At 45.7% G+C, this 20,558-nt stretch overlaps 3 protein-coding genes across 3 annotated transcripts; 2 read left to right on the forward strand and 1 right to left on the reverse strand.

The window, feature by feature from the left end:
- Positions 1 to 65: 65 nt before the first annotated feature.
- On the forward strand, positions 66 to 5,193 carry ddx51 (DEAD (Asp-Glu-Ala-Asp) box polypeptide 51). The gene is made up of 16 exons (XM_076022497.1): positions 66 to 276; positions 438 to 757; positions 920 to 1,086; positions 1,182 to 1,332; positions 1,431 to 1,576; positions 1,712 to 1,783; positions 1,859 to 1,965; positions 2,332 to 2,440; positions 2,543 to 2,694; positions 2,842 to 3,022; positions 3,115 to 3,230; positions 3,316 to 3,432; positions 3,631 to 3,732; positions 4,431 to 4,494; positions 4,592 to 4,726; positions 4,925 to 5,193. The coding sequence occupies exons 1-16, from the start codon at positions 254 to 256 to the stop codon at positions 4,940 to 4,942; spliced, it is 1,980 nt and encodes a 659-aa protein (XP_075878612.1). The 5' UTR covers positions 66 to 253; the 3' UTR covers positions 4,943 to 5,193.
- On the reverse strand, positions 5,093 to 6,506 carry smim8 (small integral membrane protein 8). The gene is made up of 2 exons (XM_076022504.1): positions 6,249 to 6,506; positions 5,093 to 5,643 (listed from the first exon to the last, which is right to left on the reverse strand). Exons 1-2 carry the CDS (start codon positions 6,375 to 6,377, stop codon positions 5,485 to 5,487), a joined length of 288 nt encoding a protein of 95 aa, XP_075878619.1. The 5' UTR covers positions 6,378 to 6,506; the 3' UTR covers positions 5,093 to 5,484.
- An 805-nt stretch (positions 6,507 to 7,311) lies between these two features.
- Positions 7,312 to 19,885, forward strand: bckdk (branched chain ketoacid dehydrogenase kinase). Its single transcript, XM_076022500.1, has 11 exons — positions 7,312 to 7,703; positions 9,092 to 9,160; positions 9,251 to 9,361; positions 11,345 to 11,392; positions 12,738 to 12,857; positions 13,053 to 13,151; positions 14,078 to 14,151; positions 15,175 to 15,303; positions 15,400 to 15,489; positions 16,756 to 16,911; positions 17,930 to 19,885. Exons 1-11 carry the CDS (start codon positions 7,458 to 7,460, stop codon positions 18,072 to 18,074), a joined length of 1,287 nt encoding a protein of 428 aa, XP_075878615.1. The 5' UTR covers positions 7,312 to 7,457; the 3' UTR covers positions 18,075 to 19,885.
- The last annotated feature ends 673 nt before the right edge of the window (positions 19,886 to 20,558 follow it).

Genomic DNA, 20,558 nt, shown 5'->3' on the forward strand with positions numbered 1-20,558 from the left:
ATCACGCTTGATGTGGCCGCACCAGACTAGACTACTGCAAAAGCAAAAGCGGAGTCTCGCTTAGATGACGTCATCAACGCTGCGACCGGTGTGGAAAACACATGAGAAAGTTCATGGGACCACGGTGGTTTTGCAGGGTTTAAGCTTTGCTTTAATCGTCAGAAACGATTGGCACTTTTCGCCCTGGTCGTTTCAGTCAAAACCGTCTCAGGGAATGTAAAAAATATATATATATTTATATATATACACAAAAATGTCACTCTTTCTCGTCAACAGGTTGGGATTTTTCTATATTCTCTAATAGCGTGGGCCAATACTGATGTTTGTCTTTAAATATCCTAATCCTCTGGCCCTGTCCTTTATGCTGCTTTAAACCTATTTTGTTCACAGTTAGACATTACCGGTTAACTTGTTGATGTTGCTTGTGTTTTTCACAGATATCTTGGGGAAGAGGAGGATGAAGGCAGCTCGCAAAAGTCTCGTTCGCAAGCCTTGCTGGAGAAACTGCAGCAGAAGGCGAGGGAGAAGCAGAATCAAAGTTCCACAGTGAAGAGACAAATCCCAACTGAAGAGCTGACAAAGCAGAAAAACGCTCAGAAGAAACGGAAACCTGAGAAGAGCAGCAGCCAAGGGCCCGCACTCGTCAAAAAGAGCAAATTGGAAGAAGTTCCATGTCCTGTGTTGGACTCTGATAACAATGAGGATCGTATTAAGGAAGAAAAGACAAAAAAGAAAAAGAAGAAAAAGTCTCTGTCAGGTCTGAAAGAATGAAAAGTGCCACATCAGAGATAAAAAAACAAACAAAAAACAACAACATTAATTCTGATACTTGTCATTGTAATGTATCTGCTGCTGTAATGTTCATCATATTAGTGTCACGCGATCCTGTTAATTTATTTGTGTCTTATGGGCTGTTCAGTTGCCAGTCCTGCAGATGTTGACGTGAGCACAACAGAAGGACCCGAGGACACAGGACAAAAGGCAGCAGAGGCTGGAGGAGATGCAGCAAACGGAGGCATTGGAGAGACGTCGGCTCCAACGGGATTCAAAGTTCTGGGAGGATTTGAGAACAAGCCAGTACAGAAGGTACTTTATTATTTTTTATACATTTATTGTTGATTGACAGCAAGACTACAGCAATCTTCACAGGCTGTAACAGTCTTCTGTTTGTGTGTTGACAGGTTCACAGAGTTCTGCCCCAGTGGCTCGCTCAGCCTGACATGATTCACAGAGACATTAAAAGCAACCTGGTTCCTCTCGCTGATGTTTCAGAGATTTCGGCTAAACTCGTTAAAAAGCTTCACAATAACGGAATTCAGCACCTTTTTCCTGGTAACGTTCGTTTTCGCATCATTGTTGATATTTTAAAGCTTTGGCAAGAATAGATAAATATACTCTCCTTGTTCAAAACTGCTTTGTCCTTTCAACAGTACAAAAGGAGGTGATCCCTGCCATCTTGGAAAGTGCACAACAGGGCCTGTTGATTGGACGAGGTGGCTACAAGCCCCGAGATATCTGTGTGTCTGCGCCAACAGGCAGTGGCAAGACACTGGCATTTGTCATACCTGTTGTACAGGTGAGCAGCTGACATTCTATTTAGATTGAGAGATGCATTAAAAAGAATTTGGACTCTGTGGTGGAATATGTGCGAAGGAGAGACCTGTCAATTTGAGACACAGGTTTGTTTTTTTGTTGTTTTTTTTGCTTTCAGGTGCTGAGCGAGCGGGTGGTGTGTGAAGTCAGAGCCCTGGTTGTGTTGCCCACGAAAGAGCTGTGTCAGCAGGTGAGTCTGGAACCCATAACCCTCCACTTCAGAAGAGAGTTGTTTTTCCTGAGCTGCTCTTTCCCCCCCCTGCAGGTTTTCAAGGTGTTCACCACATATGCTGAGGGAACCGCGCTCAAAGTGGTGATGGTGGCGGGTCAGAAGTCGTTTGCTGCAGAACAAGCCTCGCTCTCAGAACTCAGGTCAGTTCAGTTTGCTTAAAATAATGAACTCAGTAAAAAAAAACATCAGGGTCCCTGAACACAGCTTGAGTCTATGACCACACAATACTTTCCTTGATGATATTTTTGTCTAATTTTATTCAGTTGTTTTGAAGACTATTGACCAACAAGTGATGTCACTTAATCATTGTCTGCATAGAATGTTGTTGTAAGTATTTACAGTGTGGGTCTTCCAGAATATGGGAACTTAAATAACATCAAGAAAATCATAAAAGCAGTTTATGTAGTTGGTCAAAAAATAAAAAAGATTGATAGTTTTCATGTTTTCATAACACTTTGAAATGTTTTATTTTAATGCTGTGTTTCATTTTAATGTTTTACTCTCAGAGGGGGTGTGAGACGCAGTTTGGCCGACATCGTTGTGGCAACACCGGGTCGTCTCGTCGACCACATCAACAAGAATCCCGGCTTCTGTCTGGAGCATCTCCGGTTTCTTGTGAGTTGGGTTAAAGTCGTTGCACCATAAGTGAGAGAAAAGGAAACCCTACATTTACTTGTCTTCTTAAATGAAAAATAAATGTGACGCTTTTCCATCCAGATTATTGATGAGGCGGACCGGATGATTGACAGCATGCACCAGCTGTGGCTCAGTCAGGTGGTGAAAGCCGTGTTCAAGTCAGGAAGCGAACCTGATGCCAGACGGACGTCCATTTTCAGGCGCTCTGAGCCCACACACGTCACGGCAGCCAGGTACAGCAGAGCCCTGCAACTTTAAAGAATACTGCCACACCGCCAGTGTACTGTCGTGACGACTGTGGCTTTTGGCTCAGCCCAGCATTACTGTTGCAAGCGGACGGAAACGGCTAAACAGGCCACAACTCTCGTGTTTGTATGCAGTCTGTCTCCATCGCAGATGCCGCTGCAGAAGCTGCTGTTTTCGGCCACGCTGACACAGAACCCGGAGAAGCTGCAGCAGCTGGGCCTCCACCAGCCCAGGCTCTTTAGCTCCGTCAGCGGCAGCGGAGCAGCGGCTCCCGCCCTCAGTCAGGATCGCTTTGATTTCCCTGAGGGTCTGACAGTAAGAGCGGATCAACAAGCGTCAGGGAGCGAAACTGGATTTGTAGAAGTGAGGAGATCTGGTCAGCCCTGTGGTTTTATTTTTGTTTTCAGGAGTATTACGTACCCTGCACGCTGAGCAAAAAGCCGCTGCTCATCCTCCACTTCATCCTTCACATGAAACTCAGCCCCATCCTCTGTTTCACCAACTCCAGGGAGACGGCGCACAGGTTGGAGAACACGACACCAGTGGAAACTTTTCTTCAGTTGCACCAAACAAACAAACTGATCTTTTTTTCCCCATCTCTCGTTCAGACTTTTGCTCCTGGTGCAGCTCTTTGGAGGAGTTCAGGCCGCCGAGTTCTCCTCCAGACTCTCCCCTGGTGAGCGGAAAAGGACGCTGAAAGAGTTTGAACAAGGCAAAATTCAACTGTGAGTAGAAAAGAAAAAGATCCTGCTCCTGAAAGTGACGCCTTGAAACATCTAAAAAAAAAACAAAAAAACAGTCCACTATTAAGTGAAATGAAATGACCGGTACTTTATCTTAATCTTATTTTGCTTTGATTTCTTATGAACTGTGCTTCATGAGCCATAGTGAGCAAAGAATTGGACTGACTTTTTGCCCTAAAGGTTGATCTGCACCGATGCAGCAGCCAGGGGCATCGACGTTGTTGGGGTGAAGAGCGTGGTGAACTATGATGCACCACAGTACATCAGGACGTACATCCACAGGTAGGGGAAAGCCTCTTTACTGCCAAGTAGGGCTGTGCGATTAATCAATTTTAAATTGAAATTGGATTTATTAGTCAAGATGATGTTAAAGAAAGGAAAATCTTAAAATTGATTTTCCTCTTGCATGCTTCCGGGCTGTGCACCTCTGCAAAATGTTAGAAACGTTTTGCACTTTATTCATTCATCATTGTTGATGATGATAGAAAAACCTTTTATTTTTTAAAAGTGCTGTTTGTTAAAAGACGGTTAAGGTTGTCACTTTATCCACAGATGGATTCATTTGTGCTTGGTTCTTAATTTTTTCACTTTATTCCTAAACAAGGGAACTTCATCTTTGTTTATGAAGAACCTGTTCATTTTCAAGTCAAGTTTGGTGAAAGTGAGATTCTCACTTCATGAATCCCAAGGGATTCATCTTAGTTTGGTCAAGAAGACTGTAAATGTTGTTGTAAATGATTTACAGTATCTTTCAGTTACACTTCGTTCCCAATAGGGAAATGTGTTTGCTATTTTTCTTTAAAGATAAATAATTTATTCCATTGTTTTTTGTATTTTTACAAAATAAAATATCAAAATTGAGTTTTCAGAGAAAATGATTTTATTTTTGTCCAAAATGGCCCAACCCACCTGCCAAGTGTCACGACCTACCTACTGTCAATATGAAGCTTTATTGTAAAATTTAACATGTCTGTGTTCAGGATTGGACGGACAGCGAGGGCAGGAAAAGCCGGCCTGGCTTTCACTTTCCTGCTGGGGGTGCAGGTGAGACACTGCTGCACCCACACTGTTTATTGGGATAAACTGTATGAACAGAGATGTTTAAACTGTGTTTTTGTTTTCTATTTTATTTCACCCTCAGGAGAAGAGGTTCGTCCAGATGGTGAAGGATGCAGGGAGCCCAGGGATCGAGAAGCAGATCATCGGCCAGAAGAACCTGAAGAGTTTAGAGGCCCGATATGAGCAAACACTGCAGCGGCTAGCTGACGTCATAAAGGTAACAGCGCAAAAACACTGGCTGCACTCAAACCTTGTCTACATGTACTTGGATTTTTTAGGAGATGTAGCTTCTTATGCAGTGTGGCCTTAAGTTGAAAGACAGACAGGTGTTTTGTGTTAATGAAAACAGTTGGCTGAGAGTTCAACATTCAAAGTATCTGAAACACAACAGATTCAAACATTGCTCTCTTCACAGGACGAGAAAGCCAAGTGATGGAGAAACACTGGCCATGGTGGTGTGGGTATCATCATGCCTTCTGTGTTTCGGCTGGCTAGTTTGTATCTCCGCAGTACCACTTCCCATGTGACGAAACAACACAGCCTAAGAGAAGGCTGAGCGGTCTGTGATCTGAGGCGCTAAGGAGTGTATATAGAGACTTTTATTTACATACATTTGATAAATAATGCACCCAATGCTCCATATATAGGCGTTTTTTGCTGCTGTTAATAAACTTGTACAGAAAAAGAAGATTTTTTTGTCATTTCATTTCATTTTTTTTATGGGAACTTACTTTAAAGTCAATTAATTGTCAAAATATGTCAAACATAAATGATTGGTGACATATTTAAAATTTATCAACCTCAAACAACGAAAGCTCAACAAAAATGAAAATGTGACAAAATACAAATATACAGCATTTGCATGGTATTTGCAGACGGCGGTGGGACAGAAAATAAACATTATTAACTCGTATTCCAGAAGATGTTCAGTTGGAAGCATTTGGGGAAAGAATGTCCAATGATCCAAACAGCCAGTCAGTCCCATTTGGAAGTCTTCCTCCTCATGTATCTCTCCCCCTCACTGTCAATGGCCTCATACAGCTGCTGGTCATTCTCCTTCATGGCGTGCATGTAGCCCAGGTAGCCTACACACAGCGTGATGGTGACCAGTCCAAAAGCCATCATTGGTTTGTTCTGCATTTGTAAAAAGCAAACATCAAACATTTGTTTATTAGCAGTATGCTTTCTTACCCCTAGATACTACTACCAATTGTTATACCCTATGTTTTTAAACAGAAGATGTTAAAATAATTCATTTCAATTGGATCAAACAGATTACGACAGGTTTAAACGTGTGCCCTTCTAGCATTTGCCAGACTTGAGATGTTCAAACTAAAAATCAAGCAATGAAATATGAAGAAAATTGTTAATATTTGATAAACATACGGCGATTCAATATGCGACAGAAAGGCTTAAAAAACAATAACTGGGAAACCAACCAAAGCTTGAGTGCAAATTAAAGTCAATCAATCATCAATTTATTTGTACAGCGCTAAGTCGCATCCAAAAATGTCTCAAAGCGCTTTGTACATAGCAGAGATCCAACTGGGCCCCCAGAGCAAGCGAAGTGCGACAGTGGCCAGGAAAAACTCCCCTGTGGGAAGAAACCCAGAGCAGATCCAGACTCCCGTCCTCTGCCTATGATATTATTTTACTGTGAAATAATAATTGCAAAGGGGCGTCACTGTGTTTACACTCAGATAGTTCTACTGAAGACACGCCGTTGACAAAGATCTTACAGGTTTGATGAAGAGTTCGGGGTTGACAGCCCGGAACAACGTGGTGGTCTGGGCGCCCCTCAGTCCCGGCGTCCTGTAACCTTTCTCCCCGGAACTCTCCTGCACTTTGCCGGCCTCCTTCTCTGACATGTCTTGGTGAAAAGTCGTTCTGACGACCAGCGGAATAAATCTACACGAAACCCAGCAGAAGGACAGCTATTATGCTAGCTCTCCGAGGGCAGCCATGGGTGACCTGTCAACAAGGGTGCGAGTAGTTTCAAGAGGGGAGGACACGGAAACTACAGCGCCCCTTGTGGGCATCAGTGGTAAACTGCATGGTTGATAGTTGTAGTGTTGAACCTGCCTGTGACCAGGTGGCACAATCAGCCATGTGATTATACAAATTAATACATTAGCGTCTTGTTTCTTCGCAAATCAAATGTAAAATAACAGTGATAAAATGTACCACATTGCCGAGTTTCTTTTAGTATAAAGTAAAGCAGCAACTGACGCTTGCTGACAGACGTTTGTTGAAAATGTATTTGAAATTGTTTAGTTTTAGTTAAGTATTTAGTGTATTTATCAGTCGTGCATAAAATAAAAATAAAAAAACCCTACACACAACCTTGGAGATCTGCTCCAAGTCAAACTGATAACTATTTATAATATCCAATTCATCATGATGCTTAACATGTTCTGTTGTGGTCCCATTAAAATGTTCTATTTATCACAGTCATTTTAATGTTTATGATACAACACGGGGTCGTGACGAGGCATTTTCACCTGAAGACAGGTAAGTCTGTCGCCAAGTCGCTAAAATCCAACATTATCGCTCAGAAGGGCAACGATAAAATTGTTAAAATCTTTCCAACCCTGAATTCAATTTCTGTCTTAAATAGTGACTATTAATAAATCAACCTGGGAAGTTGTGGGGAATAAAAATGCATTTTCTTTGGCTCTGTTCCCTGGGATTCAAGCACCCCAGCTGTGGTGTGTTTAAGGCCCGCCTCAATAGTAGTGATTGGTGTTTATAGCATGTGGACGCCTTAGCCCTCTCCCCGTTGACCAATCGGCTGAAAGCCCTTTCTGTACCCTCTCTATACTGTACTCAGCACCGTGCCTTTGTGCACCATTATGACAGGACCCCGATGGCCTTTCGGTGCCAGTAGGATTTAGCGCTCGCAACTGGAACAGGGCTATCCCTGTTCACAACCCTCGACTCGTCACAAAATGCTTCCTGGACTGGCTCGCTCGGCGTCGGAGATGCTGAGCGGTGTCACCGGCGCGTCCAGGCCGAGGCTCGGCTGCCTCTTGCTGGCCCCCGTCGCCAAGACGGTCCCGGCGATATCGAGCACGGGCAGCCGCCGGTTTCGGTCGACCTCGTCCGTGCAAGGCTACTCGGAGCTGGCGAGAGAGCGGTCCAAGACAGTCACGTCGTTTTACAACCAGTCCGCCATTGACACTTCCGCAGAAAAGGTAAGGACTCGGCGGCGCTGCGGGAGCAGGTAGCAGCGCTTCTTTGAACGGTCAAAGAAGCGCTGCTACCTGCTCGAGCGTTGAAGCTAGCGAGTGGCTGGCTAGCAGAGCGCTCGCTAGCGGCTAGAGTTTGAAGGGGCTGGCTAGCGGGTTATTTGTGCTGAGTTCACTGACATTTTTTTTTTTTTTTTTTTTAAAGCAGTGAATTTAAAATGTCCACGTGTGAACGGTGAAACTAGTTGAGACTACTCGGTGGGGAAGCCTGTTGTTGAAAAAGGACCGGTGTTCAAGTACATCACGAGTTACGAAATCAAAGTTGTACATCGTGTCAGGCCAAAGTCAGGCTGTCACTGGAACGCGAACCGCTATTTAACCTACTTTCTCCCTGCGGCTTGTGAAGGCAGTGCCAGTGTTTTCCGCGATTTTTTTCGCTGCTAGACGTTTGTTTAGCTGGGGAAAAAAAAGTGACACTTAGGAATACGTTGTTTTTTTTCTCTGTGTCTCTCCTGGGCAAATATAAAACGCCACCAGGATTTTTTCCAATTTGAGATTATGAAGGAATTTGAAAGACTTAGAATAAAAGACAGAATAAAAGTAAGATCTCACAGAGGAAGAGAAAATGTGTGATTTGGTCATTCTTAATGAAATTAATTGAATAGAAAGTAAGAAAAGTGCTAACGTTTTTTAAATTTACCATAACTTACTCTGCGTATCCAAAGTGGCATCCAAAACTGCCACATTGATTTACAGACGTGGATATATTAATATACAAACGCATATGCAGGAACGTAGGGATGTATAGGAATCCAGAGGCCTGTTCTGAGGCCACAGTCGGGGCCAGTTTTCCACAATTCTCCCTCCCCACCCTGTGTATTTTGTGTTTGACCCAGATACGCAGACCTGTGCTTAGTTTGGCTTGTTTAAAACAATGCATTTAGGCAGAACTGTGTGTTACACCCACATGTCATATTTACATGGAAACCACAATCGGACAAATTTTTGGCTGAAGTGTGAACTTTTTTTCAGTGGTGTACTCATTTGTTGCACAACTCCAAGCAGTAGTTTTGTATCCTAAATGCATTTCTCCTTCACGATGAATTCAAATTTTAAAGTTGGGGGTAAAAATGATTCAGAGAATTTCAGATTGTGACACAGTCGACAGAAGTGAACTTCAAAATGAAATGAATGCAGGTTAGTGAAATGATGTGGGCTCAAGCTTGATTTATTATGCAGTTTGACAACCACAACTTTTCATTTCTCAGGTCAAAGGCAAGTCGAACAGCATTTAAAGGTGATCATTTGGGTCACAGACAAAGGTTTTTGAACGTGTGTGTGTGTGTGTGTGTGTGTGTGTGTGTGTGTGTGTGTGTGTGTGTGTGTGTCCTCAGGCCTCAGTGCGACTGACCTTAGCCACCCTGTTGTATTCTGGGAAATCTCCTGACGGACACCACATCTTGGTAACTCTTGCAGCCACACTGAGAGAAACAAGAGGTTTATAACCACAGCTCTTTGACACATTTCGCTGTTGTGTGTGTGTGTGATCCCAGAGCAGTGCCAAGTACCTACAGAAGGAGTTGCCTGTACGAATCGCCCATCGCATCAAGGGCTTCCGTAGTTTGCCCTTCATCATTGGTTGCAACCCCACCATTCTGCAAGTGGTAAGAACACACACGCGCACGCACGCTGTCTGCAGCTACGTACATCATGAGGGGCCTTTGCACTTGGTTCTAAATTAAGAAGCTTACTACTGGGCAGCTGCGCGGGGGGAATGTGGCCAGACTTTGAAACAAAAAGGAGGGAAACGCTCTTGTACGCTGTGCTCAGGCTTGCAAGTGATGACATTCCAGGTCTCCCAGTGTTGAAACCATTGACAGCACTGGGAACCAGCGCCCTCCACCTCGTGCACACACTGGCTTTTCTCAATCGCCACAGAGAGACATGTAGGGGGAAAAGCCGCTGGTCTTCTGGTGGTCGATCAAAGTCATTGTAAGATAGTTTGTCAAGTTTAATGCAGGTATGTATATCACCATATATCCATGGAATAATTCTGTTTGACAGTTTTGTTCAACAGTAGCTGTGTTTCCATTACCCCTAGAATTGTGCAAAACCTAATTTTGCAATAAAGAAAAAAACTGGTAATGGAAACAACTAAATTTCGAAAAAGCTCTCAACTGTGGCTAAAAGGCTTTGACGCTCTCATGAGGTGATTTTTCAGACGTATCGATATAGAGATGTATCGCAAAAGTGTCATGGAAACACTTTTTTCGCTTTTACATGTCAGCGGATGTGACGTGCCAGGTCACATGACCACTTTCACAAAGTGCAAATGGACGTTATGTTTGGACGGAGGAGGAGACGGAATATTTTTTTACGAGTGTTCAAAGAGAAAAATATAACAACCATTCTTGACTGCAAACAATCGCAAACAAACAAAAGCAAATGCAGTCATCGTAAATCTCGCGGGATGAGATTTACGAGAATTGCAATTTATAAGCTCCGCGCCGTTCAATGGAAACGCCTGCAAATCGCAATTGTACTTTGTCAGGATTTTGGAAATATCAGTTTCATTTTGAGAAAAACTGTAATGGAAACGCAGCTACTGTGTGACTGACTTGAATGGACCTGATTTCTCCTGTAACAAAAAGTTACAGGAACAGACGTTTGTCAACAGTTCAAGTCTAGCACACAGAATGATTGGCGAGTAGAAAATGCACAAGTGCGCAAGCTATTTCACATAAACACACACAAAAAAAAATTAATTTGTACATAATACACAGTTAAGTAAACATTTGAAAATAAGTTGGGCTTTTGGCAACATGAGAATCCGGCCTGACGCCAGTGAATCATCTCACTGCTTTTTCTCCTCTGCGCTCTATTCCTATTTTTTTGTTCAAACTTGTTTGCTGCGGGCTGTAAGCCTGCGGCCCTCCTCCGGCTCACCGTGCTACGTGACCAGGAGCACGGGGCGCTTCCTGGACTCGCATGCTGGCTGCAGGAATTCCTCTTGGAATAACAGGCCAAACCCGACCCACCTCTTGGAAGATTCCCTTCTCTGAGCGACTCATTCACACCTTCCGCACACAGTCCTGGATGCGGACACGGTCGGACCAGGGGACAGTAAATGCACCGTGGCTTCTTGAATGACTGTGTGGCTCCAGGGATCTGGCGCTGGAGAACACGTCTCTCTCACCCTCTTTTTCTGTCTGGCCTCCGCGCGCTCGCTGCATGTGAACTTTCACCCACATTCCTTCCTTTTTTGTCGCTCGGCTCGGTTGTACGTGTAACAAAAAGAGCGGCGCCTTTTGTACAAATGTAGGTCAGCGAGGTTCTTCTTTCCCCACGCTGCAGAAACATCAAAAAAAGAAAAAGAAAGAAAAAAAGTTGTGTTTCTTATCGAAGCAGCTCTGAACAAACCAGGCCAGGCAGCAGCCAGCCTGGCCAACACTCTGCTGTGTGATGAAGAGCTGTTGACGTTAAACGTGAACCGCATGTGTCACCATGAGGAGCTGTCAGGGTCCCAGTCAGGGTCCCAGTCAGGGTCCCAGTCAGGGTCCCAGTCAGGGTCCGGGGCCTGCTGGAGGGACAGTGACAGAAAACCAGTCTAACGTCCACCCCCCCTCTGTCTCCTCCCCGTCTTGCAGCATGAACTGTACATCAGAGCCTACCACATGCTCAGCGACTTCCCTGCGGTGAGTGACACACATGCACACACGCATGCACACAGAAGACGCACCGGTTCAAGTTCAGGTTGAGCCTCCGGAGGTTAGAAAACAGGAAGTGCTGCTCGCTGCTCTGTTTTGCTGAGAGCAGGTCGCAGTGGGCGTGTGAATAAAGAAGAAGGAGAAGAAGGAGAAGGAGAACTTTATTGATCCCACAGTGGGGAAATTTGCATAATTACTGCAGCAAAACTGTATAGTGCAAAAAGATCGAGAATTATATTAATTAAAGAAATAAGGCAATAAAAAAATACAAATAAAATATTTGGACAGTTGAATTTACAGCCATCTACAGACTGACAATAAATAAGACTTTATTGCGCCTTTGAGAAAAAATGTAAAGCTGTTCAGAGGATGCATTTTATTGAGTGCAGTTGTACAGCCCGATGGCTGCAGGCAGTAATGACCTGCGGTCGTGTCGACCTTCTTTACTTAAAAAAAAAAAATAAATTGGTTGTTGTTTTCATGCATTCTTTCCTCATTCAGTCGTGTTTTTTTTTTATTGTGCCCACAACTTTTCTACATTTCTTTTTGACGACAAAATCCAGAGCAGCAGCGTCACACGATTGAAATTGCCCAACAATATCCTTGTCATTTATGCTACATCTTGTTGATAATCACACGTCAGGACGAAGGGAGAAGCGTGATCTGAAAGTTGAGTTACCGGAGAGCCAAGTGGTTGTGTCGTTCAGATGGTTGAGAAAAGAGAGAGAGAGGCTCCAGTTGACCTCAATCGTCTCTGTTCTTGGCAGACACAAACAATACCCCCCCCCCACTCCCCCTTTTTTTTATCGTGTTCATGTTGAGACCAGCTCAACGTACTCCCTGCTCTGTCAGTACATTCACGCCTCCACCACCACGTGTGCATGCGTCATCTCTCCAAATGCGTTTTTCCACACTCGACCTTTCTCATTTCACGCAAGTTCGCTGACAGGATGAAGACGCGTTATTTTTGGGAAACACTGGTAAAGTGAGTTCTGCGCAATGTTAACAATGGAAAAACATTTGAAACTGGATTTGCTGGCCTGCAGCTGTGGACTCGGGACACTGACAACAGACTTTATGGCTGGATTATTGCAGCCGTTTCTGATTTTGTAGCATTAACGAATTTCCACACATGTTGCAGATTAAAAGAACTTGTTTCCCTTGTTGTCTGGAATGCTGTCATTGGGGAGAAGCAACTGTGTCAAGGAGTTGGACGCTGGAAATACATTTCAGTTGTATGACGTCAGATTCAGGGCATTGAGTCCTAAAGAAGGAAGTTGGAGGTGCTTTTATTTTGTAATTGTGAAAAATAAAGGTCCGTCTCTTTCTGTAGATCAAGGAGCAGGACGAGGAGGCGCGTTACTGTAAACTGGTGCAGCAGCTGCTGGACGACCACAAAGACGTAGTCACCATGTTGGCTCAGGGCTTCAAGGAGTGTCGCCGACACCTGCAGGTGAGAGGCCGGCATTCACAATGCAACCAGGCAGGAAGTCGCAGGCTTCCTTCCTTGTTAGGAGCTTGCTATTGATCTGATGTGACATGAAATGAGCATTTTTTTTTGTTTGTTTAACGTTATCAAGTTTTGTGTGTATTGTGGAGTTTCGCTCTGACAGTATGCAGAAAGTAACTCCCTGTCTTGCCGTTGCAGGACGAGGCGGTCCTGTGCAGCTTCCTGGACACGACGCTGTGCTCTCGCCTGGGAATCCGAATGTTGGCCACACACCATCTGGCTCTGCACGAAGACAACGTGAGTCTCACACTTTATTTATTTCCATGTATTTTTATTGGGCATTTATTATAAAAACATACAAAAAAGATTTAAAAAAAAAAAAAAATACAAACCTATGAAACATAAACACATAAAGCATTAGCAGAACATGACAGATTGACAAAAATGCCCATGATCCCACCCTGGTGAAGAACCCTGCAGTGTATAGTACCCTCATTATTCAGTTGGATTTGTATTAGCAAGGTACTGTATGAGAGGCTGCCAAGTTGTTTCAAAGTGCTGCAGTCTGTCTTTGAAAACATATCATCTTTCCAGCTGAAGTGGAATAGTTAATTCCTCGAGCCACATCTTAGATGATGGTGCATTTAAACTCGTCCTTAAAGTCAGGATCAGTTTTTCTTTTTGCTATTATGAGACCATATGAAGTAAAACACAGTTGTACTTTGTTTAAATTTTAAAGGATTCAGAAACCCCAGGCATGATGAGTAAGGGCTCTGGCTTTATCATAATTCCTAAGACCTTGGACATCCTATCAATACCACCAGACCAGAAAGATTATATTTCGGGGCACAGTGCATAACTGTGAAGATGGGTTGCAGAGGAAGATTTGCACGCTACGAAATAAGAAATCTCTCTGTCCTGATCCCATCAGTAGTGAACAGCTGGGAGCAGCTCACATGTGTCTCCAGTTAAAGTGTAATGACTCAATTCCAAAAGAGGTTTTATTCAAAAACTGCTCTCTGATCAAAACTAGCTGGCGGTAATCCAAACAAAGCCAGTGGTGCCTTTCTACTAATGTGCTGCAACATGTGCTCGTGTCTGGGGAGTCAGTGACTTTTGCTAGGAAACACGGACTTGAACACAGAGTGCCACGGATCATGTGACCTGCCAACATCTGTTCACTGTGAACTGAGGCCAGTCCTCCCTCACTGTTCTTCCTCCAGCCAGATTTTGTGGGAATCATATGCAGGCGTCTGTCTCCGAAGAAGATCATCGAGAAGTGGGTGGACTTCGCCAGGCAAGTCCTCCGCCACTCGCCGCCGTTTGTCTTTCTGCCGCGACTCACAGGTTTTCGGGTTTTTTTCCGTGTCGCGTGCTCGCTGACAGAGCTCAGAGGTGAGCTGATAAAACTGTCATCGGCACTCGTTCCGCTCCGTGAACGAGATACGGACGCTGACCCCTGGCGACCTCACCCAGTGACCTGGTCGAAGTTCTCCCGGGTCACCGGAGGCTGGATCTTCTCGGTCGGCCACTGCTGAGGACTGCTCGCCATTGAGGATTGGAATTCAAATCAAGCTGAATAAGCTTCAGAGTGTCCTATTTGGCCTAATTTTACTATCAGTATTTCATATTGGTAAAAGCTTAACTTAATGCCCGTAAATACATTAATAAAAGTGTGTACTTGCAATCCAATCAAAGTAATTTGGTTTTCCAACCCTTACAACGATTCTCATATACTGCATCAGAATAGAAATACAGCATGGGTCTTGCTCCTAGTTTGCTGCCGTCTCGCACCAGCATTTTTTAAGGAAGCCTGTCTTGCAGTGTCCTAAATACGAATCATGCTGTCAGGTGGGCTTCCTTTTCAAAAAAACAATGTACACACTGGACCTTTAACATCTCACCTGATTGATGTTTTTCACGTGGGCACGTAAACTGAGAGAACACTCTCTAAAGCATGGGGGTCAAGCTCAACTGTCCTGATTGACCAGCACAGTATTCTGGAATTTGTCGTACTGGTGCTACAAGTGCTGCATAATACCAGCGGTCAAGCAGCTCTAGCAGTGATTTTGTATTGGCCTCCGAGAGCCAAATATAATGACACTGCGGGCCAGAGTTTGACACCTGCGCTCTAAAGCCACGGTCCTGGGCTCCTGGAGCCCATGCATGTTTTTGATCAACTCACGTTTTATTTTAATGGACCCCGTCACAATTACACCATCGGCCACTGGGGGGTACACGGGGGTTTGGAGCCGCTCCACTTTGCTTGTGTCTGCGAACCAAGTGTTCCCCTGTGCCTCAACCTGCCGCGTTTCCTCAGGCGTCTCTGTGAGCACCAGTACGGGAACTCCCCCCGGGTGAGGATCAACGGCCACGTGGCGGCCCGCTTCCCCTTCATCCCGCTGCCCCTGGACTACATCCTGCCCGAGCTGCTCAAGAACGCCATGAGGTAACCGACGGCACCCGTCGCTCACGTTAACTGAAGCTCTCAGCCGCCGGTGGACGGCCCCGCCTGCTCACCGCTGCACTCCTCTGTCCCCCGCAGGGCCACCATGGAGAGCCACCTGAACACTCCGTACAACGTCCCCGACGTGGTCGTCACCATCGCCAACAACGACATTGATTTTGTCATTAGGTGAGCAGCAGTAGCAGTAACAGCAGTAGTAACAGCAGTAGTAGCAGCAGCAGCAGCAGCAGCAGCAGCAGCAGCAGCAGCAGCAGCTGCAGTAGTAGCAGCAGCAGCAGTAGCAGTAGCAGCAGTAGCAGCAGCAGCAGTAGCAGCAGCAGCAGTAGCAGCAGCAGCAGCAGCAGCAGCAGCAGCAGTAGTAGCAGCAGCAGTAGTAGCAGCAGCAGTAGTAGTAGCTGCAGTAGCAGCAGTAGTAGTAGCTGCAGCAGTAGCACCAGTAGTAGTAGTAGTAGCAGCAGCACTAGTAGCAGGTGTTTTGGGGGCTCTTGTTTTGCCAATCTGGCGCGCTAGGGTTTTTTTTTTTTTTTTTTTTAAGCATCTGTCTGGTAAAGGGCCCGCTGACGTCGTTTGCAAAGGGAAGGAAACGCTTGCAGGGCGATTAAGCAAATTCTCTGGTTCAGTCGGGTGAATTGCCCTCATGTTGCACCATGGTTTCCCCAGAGTTCACTCTGAAAATGACTTGGCGGTGACATAAGAAGTGAAACACACTTGTCAGCGGATAAAAGTTCCGCTGTTCAGTTTATATACAACTTATAATACAACTGGCACCGTAGCAACGACCTCCTTCCTTTGTTCTCATTAGGGCTCCACTTAAGGACTATTTGGATTGTCCACTTGTCAAGTCGGATAATGAATTGAATAAATATTTGCTCTACAAACGTTGCAACTAACCCTTTATTTTTAAGGGTGAAATGCTCCCAGACTTTAGAATTTTATTCAGTTGCGATGGTGTCCATCCATCCATCCATCCATCCATCCATCCATCCATCCACCCATCCTGCTCCATCTTCATGACCCGCTTCTTCCTGCACTCAGGGTTGTGGGGGTGTGCTGGAGCCTCTCCCAGCTGTCCTAGGGCGAAGGCAGGGTGACACCCCGGACAAGTCGCCACTTCATCGCAGGGCCACATAGAGTCAAACAAAGACACCATTCGCACTCACACACGCGTGCCGTCAATGTAGAGTTCCCAATTCACCTCACATGCATGCTTCTGGAGTGTGGGAGGAGGCTGTAGTGCCTGGAGAGAACCCACACAGACACAGGGAGAACATGGAAACCTATAGATTATATATATATATATATATATATATGGCTGAAAACTTTTCGTCTGGTGAAAATCTTTAGTCAAGACGGATGAGCGAGACGTCCACGAGTTTCAGGCGAGCGTCTCCGCCTGCTTGGGCCTCACCTCAAGTCTCTTTGCCGCTCCTGCAGGATCTCGGACCGGGGCGGTGGAATCCCCCACCACATCGTGGACAAGGTGATGGACTACCACTACAGCACGGCAGAGGAGAGCGCTCAGGACCCGCGCATGAGCAACCTGTTCAACACCATCACCAACAGCGGCAACCAGTCCAACCCCATGCACGGGTAAGGCTCCTCCCACAGGCTCGCCCGCGTGCAGTACCCACCACTGGCATCCAGTATTGTAAGAACTGCGTACTGGACTGACCCGATGTCCAGTGTGGCCGTTGTTTTTCCCAGCGGCCACTTGAGGCGCTGCAGCCAAAAACCACCTTCTGTTACGTTCAAGTCCCAGTGATTGTCACATCCCGAAGGATGCAAAATGTGTCCTCCACATTTGACCCATCATCCCCTGAGGGAGTCATTGGGTGATCCAACCCCCCCAATTCCAACCCCAAATACTGAGGGCCCGGCAGGCAGGCAGTGGGGACCATTTTTACAGTCTTTGGTTTGACCCGGGCGGGGATCGAACCCACAACCTACCGGTCTCAGGGCGGACACTCTACTGATCGGTTGATGCGTTGTGAGTTACAGATGCATGATAGGAAGTGATACTACTGTGTGTATTATTGGCAATATGGCGGCGCACCGATTTTTTCCCAGTGGCCGCTCGAGGTACTGCAGCAAAAAAAACAAAAACAAAAACAGTGGGCCCAAATAGCATTTTTCCCATAGAGCGCAATACAAAAATAAAGCCCTTTAAAACGGCTGACAGGACGACTGTGACATGAAACAGGGTTCATAGCAAATCTTTCTACTGTACATTTTTCAGTTATGCTCTTTTGGTTGTTAAAAGAAAATGCTAAAAAATCAGCAGAAAAGAGTTTATTCCGAGTGTGACGTCACACCAACGTACGTGTTGCTGTGTCTCAGCTCGTTCTGATTGGCTGCGACCTGAAGTGTCTGTAAGTGACGTTCTCCAGAATCGTCCTGATTGGCCAAATAGATCATGTGAGTTCCAGAGGCAGGCATCGCTCTGTGGAGCCGTTGACGCGGAAGTCAAAAGCGAGTTCAGCGCATGCGCTGCTGGTTGAGCAACTGCATTTGAATGACCGCTCAACTGAAGTGAATGGGCCGCCCCCATTGGACGTCGCGTCACGGCACCGGAGCGGATGTGACCTTTGACCCCCTATGTCCCCTGCAGGTTCGGCTTCGGCCTGCCCACCTCCCGGGCCTACGCCGAGTACCTGGGCGGCTCGCTGTCCCTGCAGTCCATGCAGGGCATCGGCACCGACGTCTACCTGCGGCTGCGCCACATCGCCGGCAAGGGGGAGAGCTTCCGGGTGTAGAGCCGCAGTGGAAGCTGCCCTGCATGCCCTGCACGCAGCAGCAGTCAGGAAGGCCAGTCCGGACCTGAGAGTCCGTCATTGAAAAATCCTTCAAACTCACCAACACCCTCACGTTGTTCTCCCTCCTCCTCTCTCTTTTTGTTTCTTTTTTCTTTTTTTTGCCTTAGACAGTTTATAAGCTATGTTAGCTCTAAGGTTGACTATTTCATTGACAATATGTGTGTTGTTTGTTTTTGTTTTGTTTTTTACCACACCGTGGCATGTTCTCTTTTTTCAAAACAGGGGTTGTAGAAACTCTTTGAATGTTTAGGTCGTCAGGACAAACGGTGCAGCTTCAAGAAAAAAAGCAAAGTTACTGTGGAAGAAGTTACTGGTAGTTGAGAGTAGCAGCCGCCACCCCCCCCCGTCACACACTCCAGCAGCCTGGCGCCGGTGACGGAGGAAGTTACTGGTAGTTGAGAGTAGCAGCCGCCACCCCCCCGTCACACACTCCAGCAGCCCGGCGGAGCCTCACCGTCGCCAGGCAGCGCCACCCAGGGGCGGACCGTGGTCCGTTTCGCTCACTCAGCAAGGCTTTTGATCAGCTGGCAGAAACGGAGGGAGAGTTTTATAACGTGGCCCTCCTCCTCAGCCTCACCCTGCACCCCCCCCCCTTTTTATGACTCATTACCGCCCTCTGGCCCGATTCCGCAAAACGAAAAACTGCCAAAATACCCTGGAAGCTCGTTAACAGATTTATGCGATGCAGCGTCTCAGTCCGACTGTTGTTTTATTACATTTTAGTTCTTTTGTAGCTTTGGTCGGTCGGAGCCGACAGACTGAGACGCTTCGTGGCCTTACCGTGTGGTGGGAGGGTCGAGGGGTTCCGCCCCTTTTCCTCCTTTTGTTGCCTTCATGTCGGATGGTTGTTGGTCAGTCGCATTATTTCAGTGGAGCCTGTTTTGTCGCAGCAGCAGTTTTTGGTAACACTGTACAGTCCGATACATTTCCCTCTCTTCTATTTCACCCTTCTTCTTCTTCTTCTTCTTCTTTTTTTTATCAGCGTATCAGTCCGCATCCCATTTTTGTTTGAAGGGAGATTAAAACATTTCTGCTGCAGTTTTGTGTCTGCAGGGTTAGTTTGGCCGAGTGCATTTTTCTTTTTTCTTTTTTGAAGTTCGTCAGCCTCCGCAGTTGCAGGACGGCAGTAGAGAGTTGCTCCGTTGGCCTCAGCCGCGCGTCTCCAAACACTCCTTCACAATGTGTTGAACATTCCGACGTGAGCAGCAGTCGTCCGTGACAGTCGAGCCGCTTAACCTGTTGACAACATTGTCGTTTCTGTACGAGCATGTTTTATCTGCATCTGGAAACTTTATCTTCATCAAGTTTCATGAAGGTTTTCTGTCCTTTCCACCTGGGCGTTTGGCAGAACCCTGGTCTGTCCAATGCCTTTTCAGCCAAGTGTTTGACACATTGGTTCAAGTATGTTGTAAACAACTCAACTCACGTGTGCATGTGTAACCACCTGCCGTGGCTGTTTTTTTTTCTTTCTGAAATCCCTAAATGTATAAATCTTCCAAAAATGTTCCGGAAGACGGGAGAACTATTGGACCTCCTAGATATTAAATGATGAAGTGATTATTTATTTAGACCTCTTAGGAAGCAACACAGGTGGTTTTTCCCACCTCAGAATGACCGCTTCAAAACTTTCATATGAAGGTAGAAAGACCACGCGGCGTTGCTTCAACCTAAACCTCCCAATCACATAATGAGATGTTGATGATGACCCCTGCTGAGGCTGTTTATGAATAAAATGTGTTTTTGTGCCTCGAGCCTCTTGTGTGTGTATATCATCTCCTGCACGCTGAGATCAGATGGCAGGTGTTTAAAGTCTGACCCCTGCTGGCGAGCAAAAAAAATGCAAAGGGTTTAACAATATCCTGTGCATTATAGTCACTTTGCATTTGTTTGTTCACGTTAAGAAATCACGCCTTTGTTTAAAGAATGTGACATCACAGTTTCTGACTACAAACACCGTGGCGTGACAACCAGCTGAGACGCACGGCTTTGGTTTTTCGCTGGTTTATACTCTCACACACCAAGTCAAAGGACATTAAAACTGTCGATTCTTTACTTTGGATTTATTTGATGACGGAAAGATGGATTTTGGTTTTTCAAATATGGGGAAAAACAAATCCTCAAGATAAAGAAAACCCGTTTACTTCTTCGCGCTTCCGTAGAAAAGAACTAAATCAAAACAAACTGATCCTGGGCCACGAGAACCATCCTCAAACCTCGAAGTCTGTACTGACAGGGATCGATCAAGCTCACCTAAACTCACTACTCGGTCTCCCTCTAGTGGCCTACTGTGGACATTATTTTATTTTTATGCTGAATACCAACGGGTGTGAAAACCTAATTAGTCCATTTGTGAACAGCGCAATATTGCCGTTTGTCCAAAATGGGCTTCGCTAAAAACACGGCAGCCGAGGTTAAGAGACAGTG

Source organism: Nelusetta ayraudi, unplaced genomic scaffold (assembly GCF_046127955.1).
Source record: "Nelusetta ayraudi isolate G7.1 ecotype Tasmania unplaced genomic scaffold, CSIRO-AGI_Nayr_v1 ptg000011l, whole genome shotgun sequence".
In the NCBI taxonomy this organism is placed as follows: domain Eukaryota; kingdom Metazoa; phylum Chordata; class Actinopteri; order Tetraodontiformes; family Monacanthidae; genus Nelusetta; species Nelusetta ayraudi.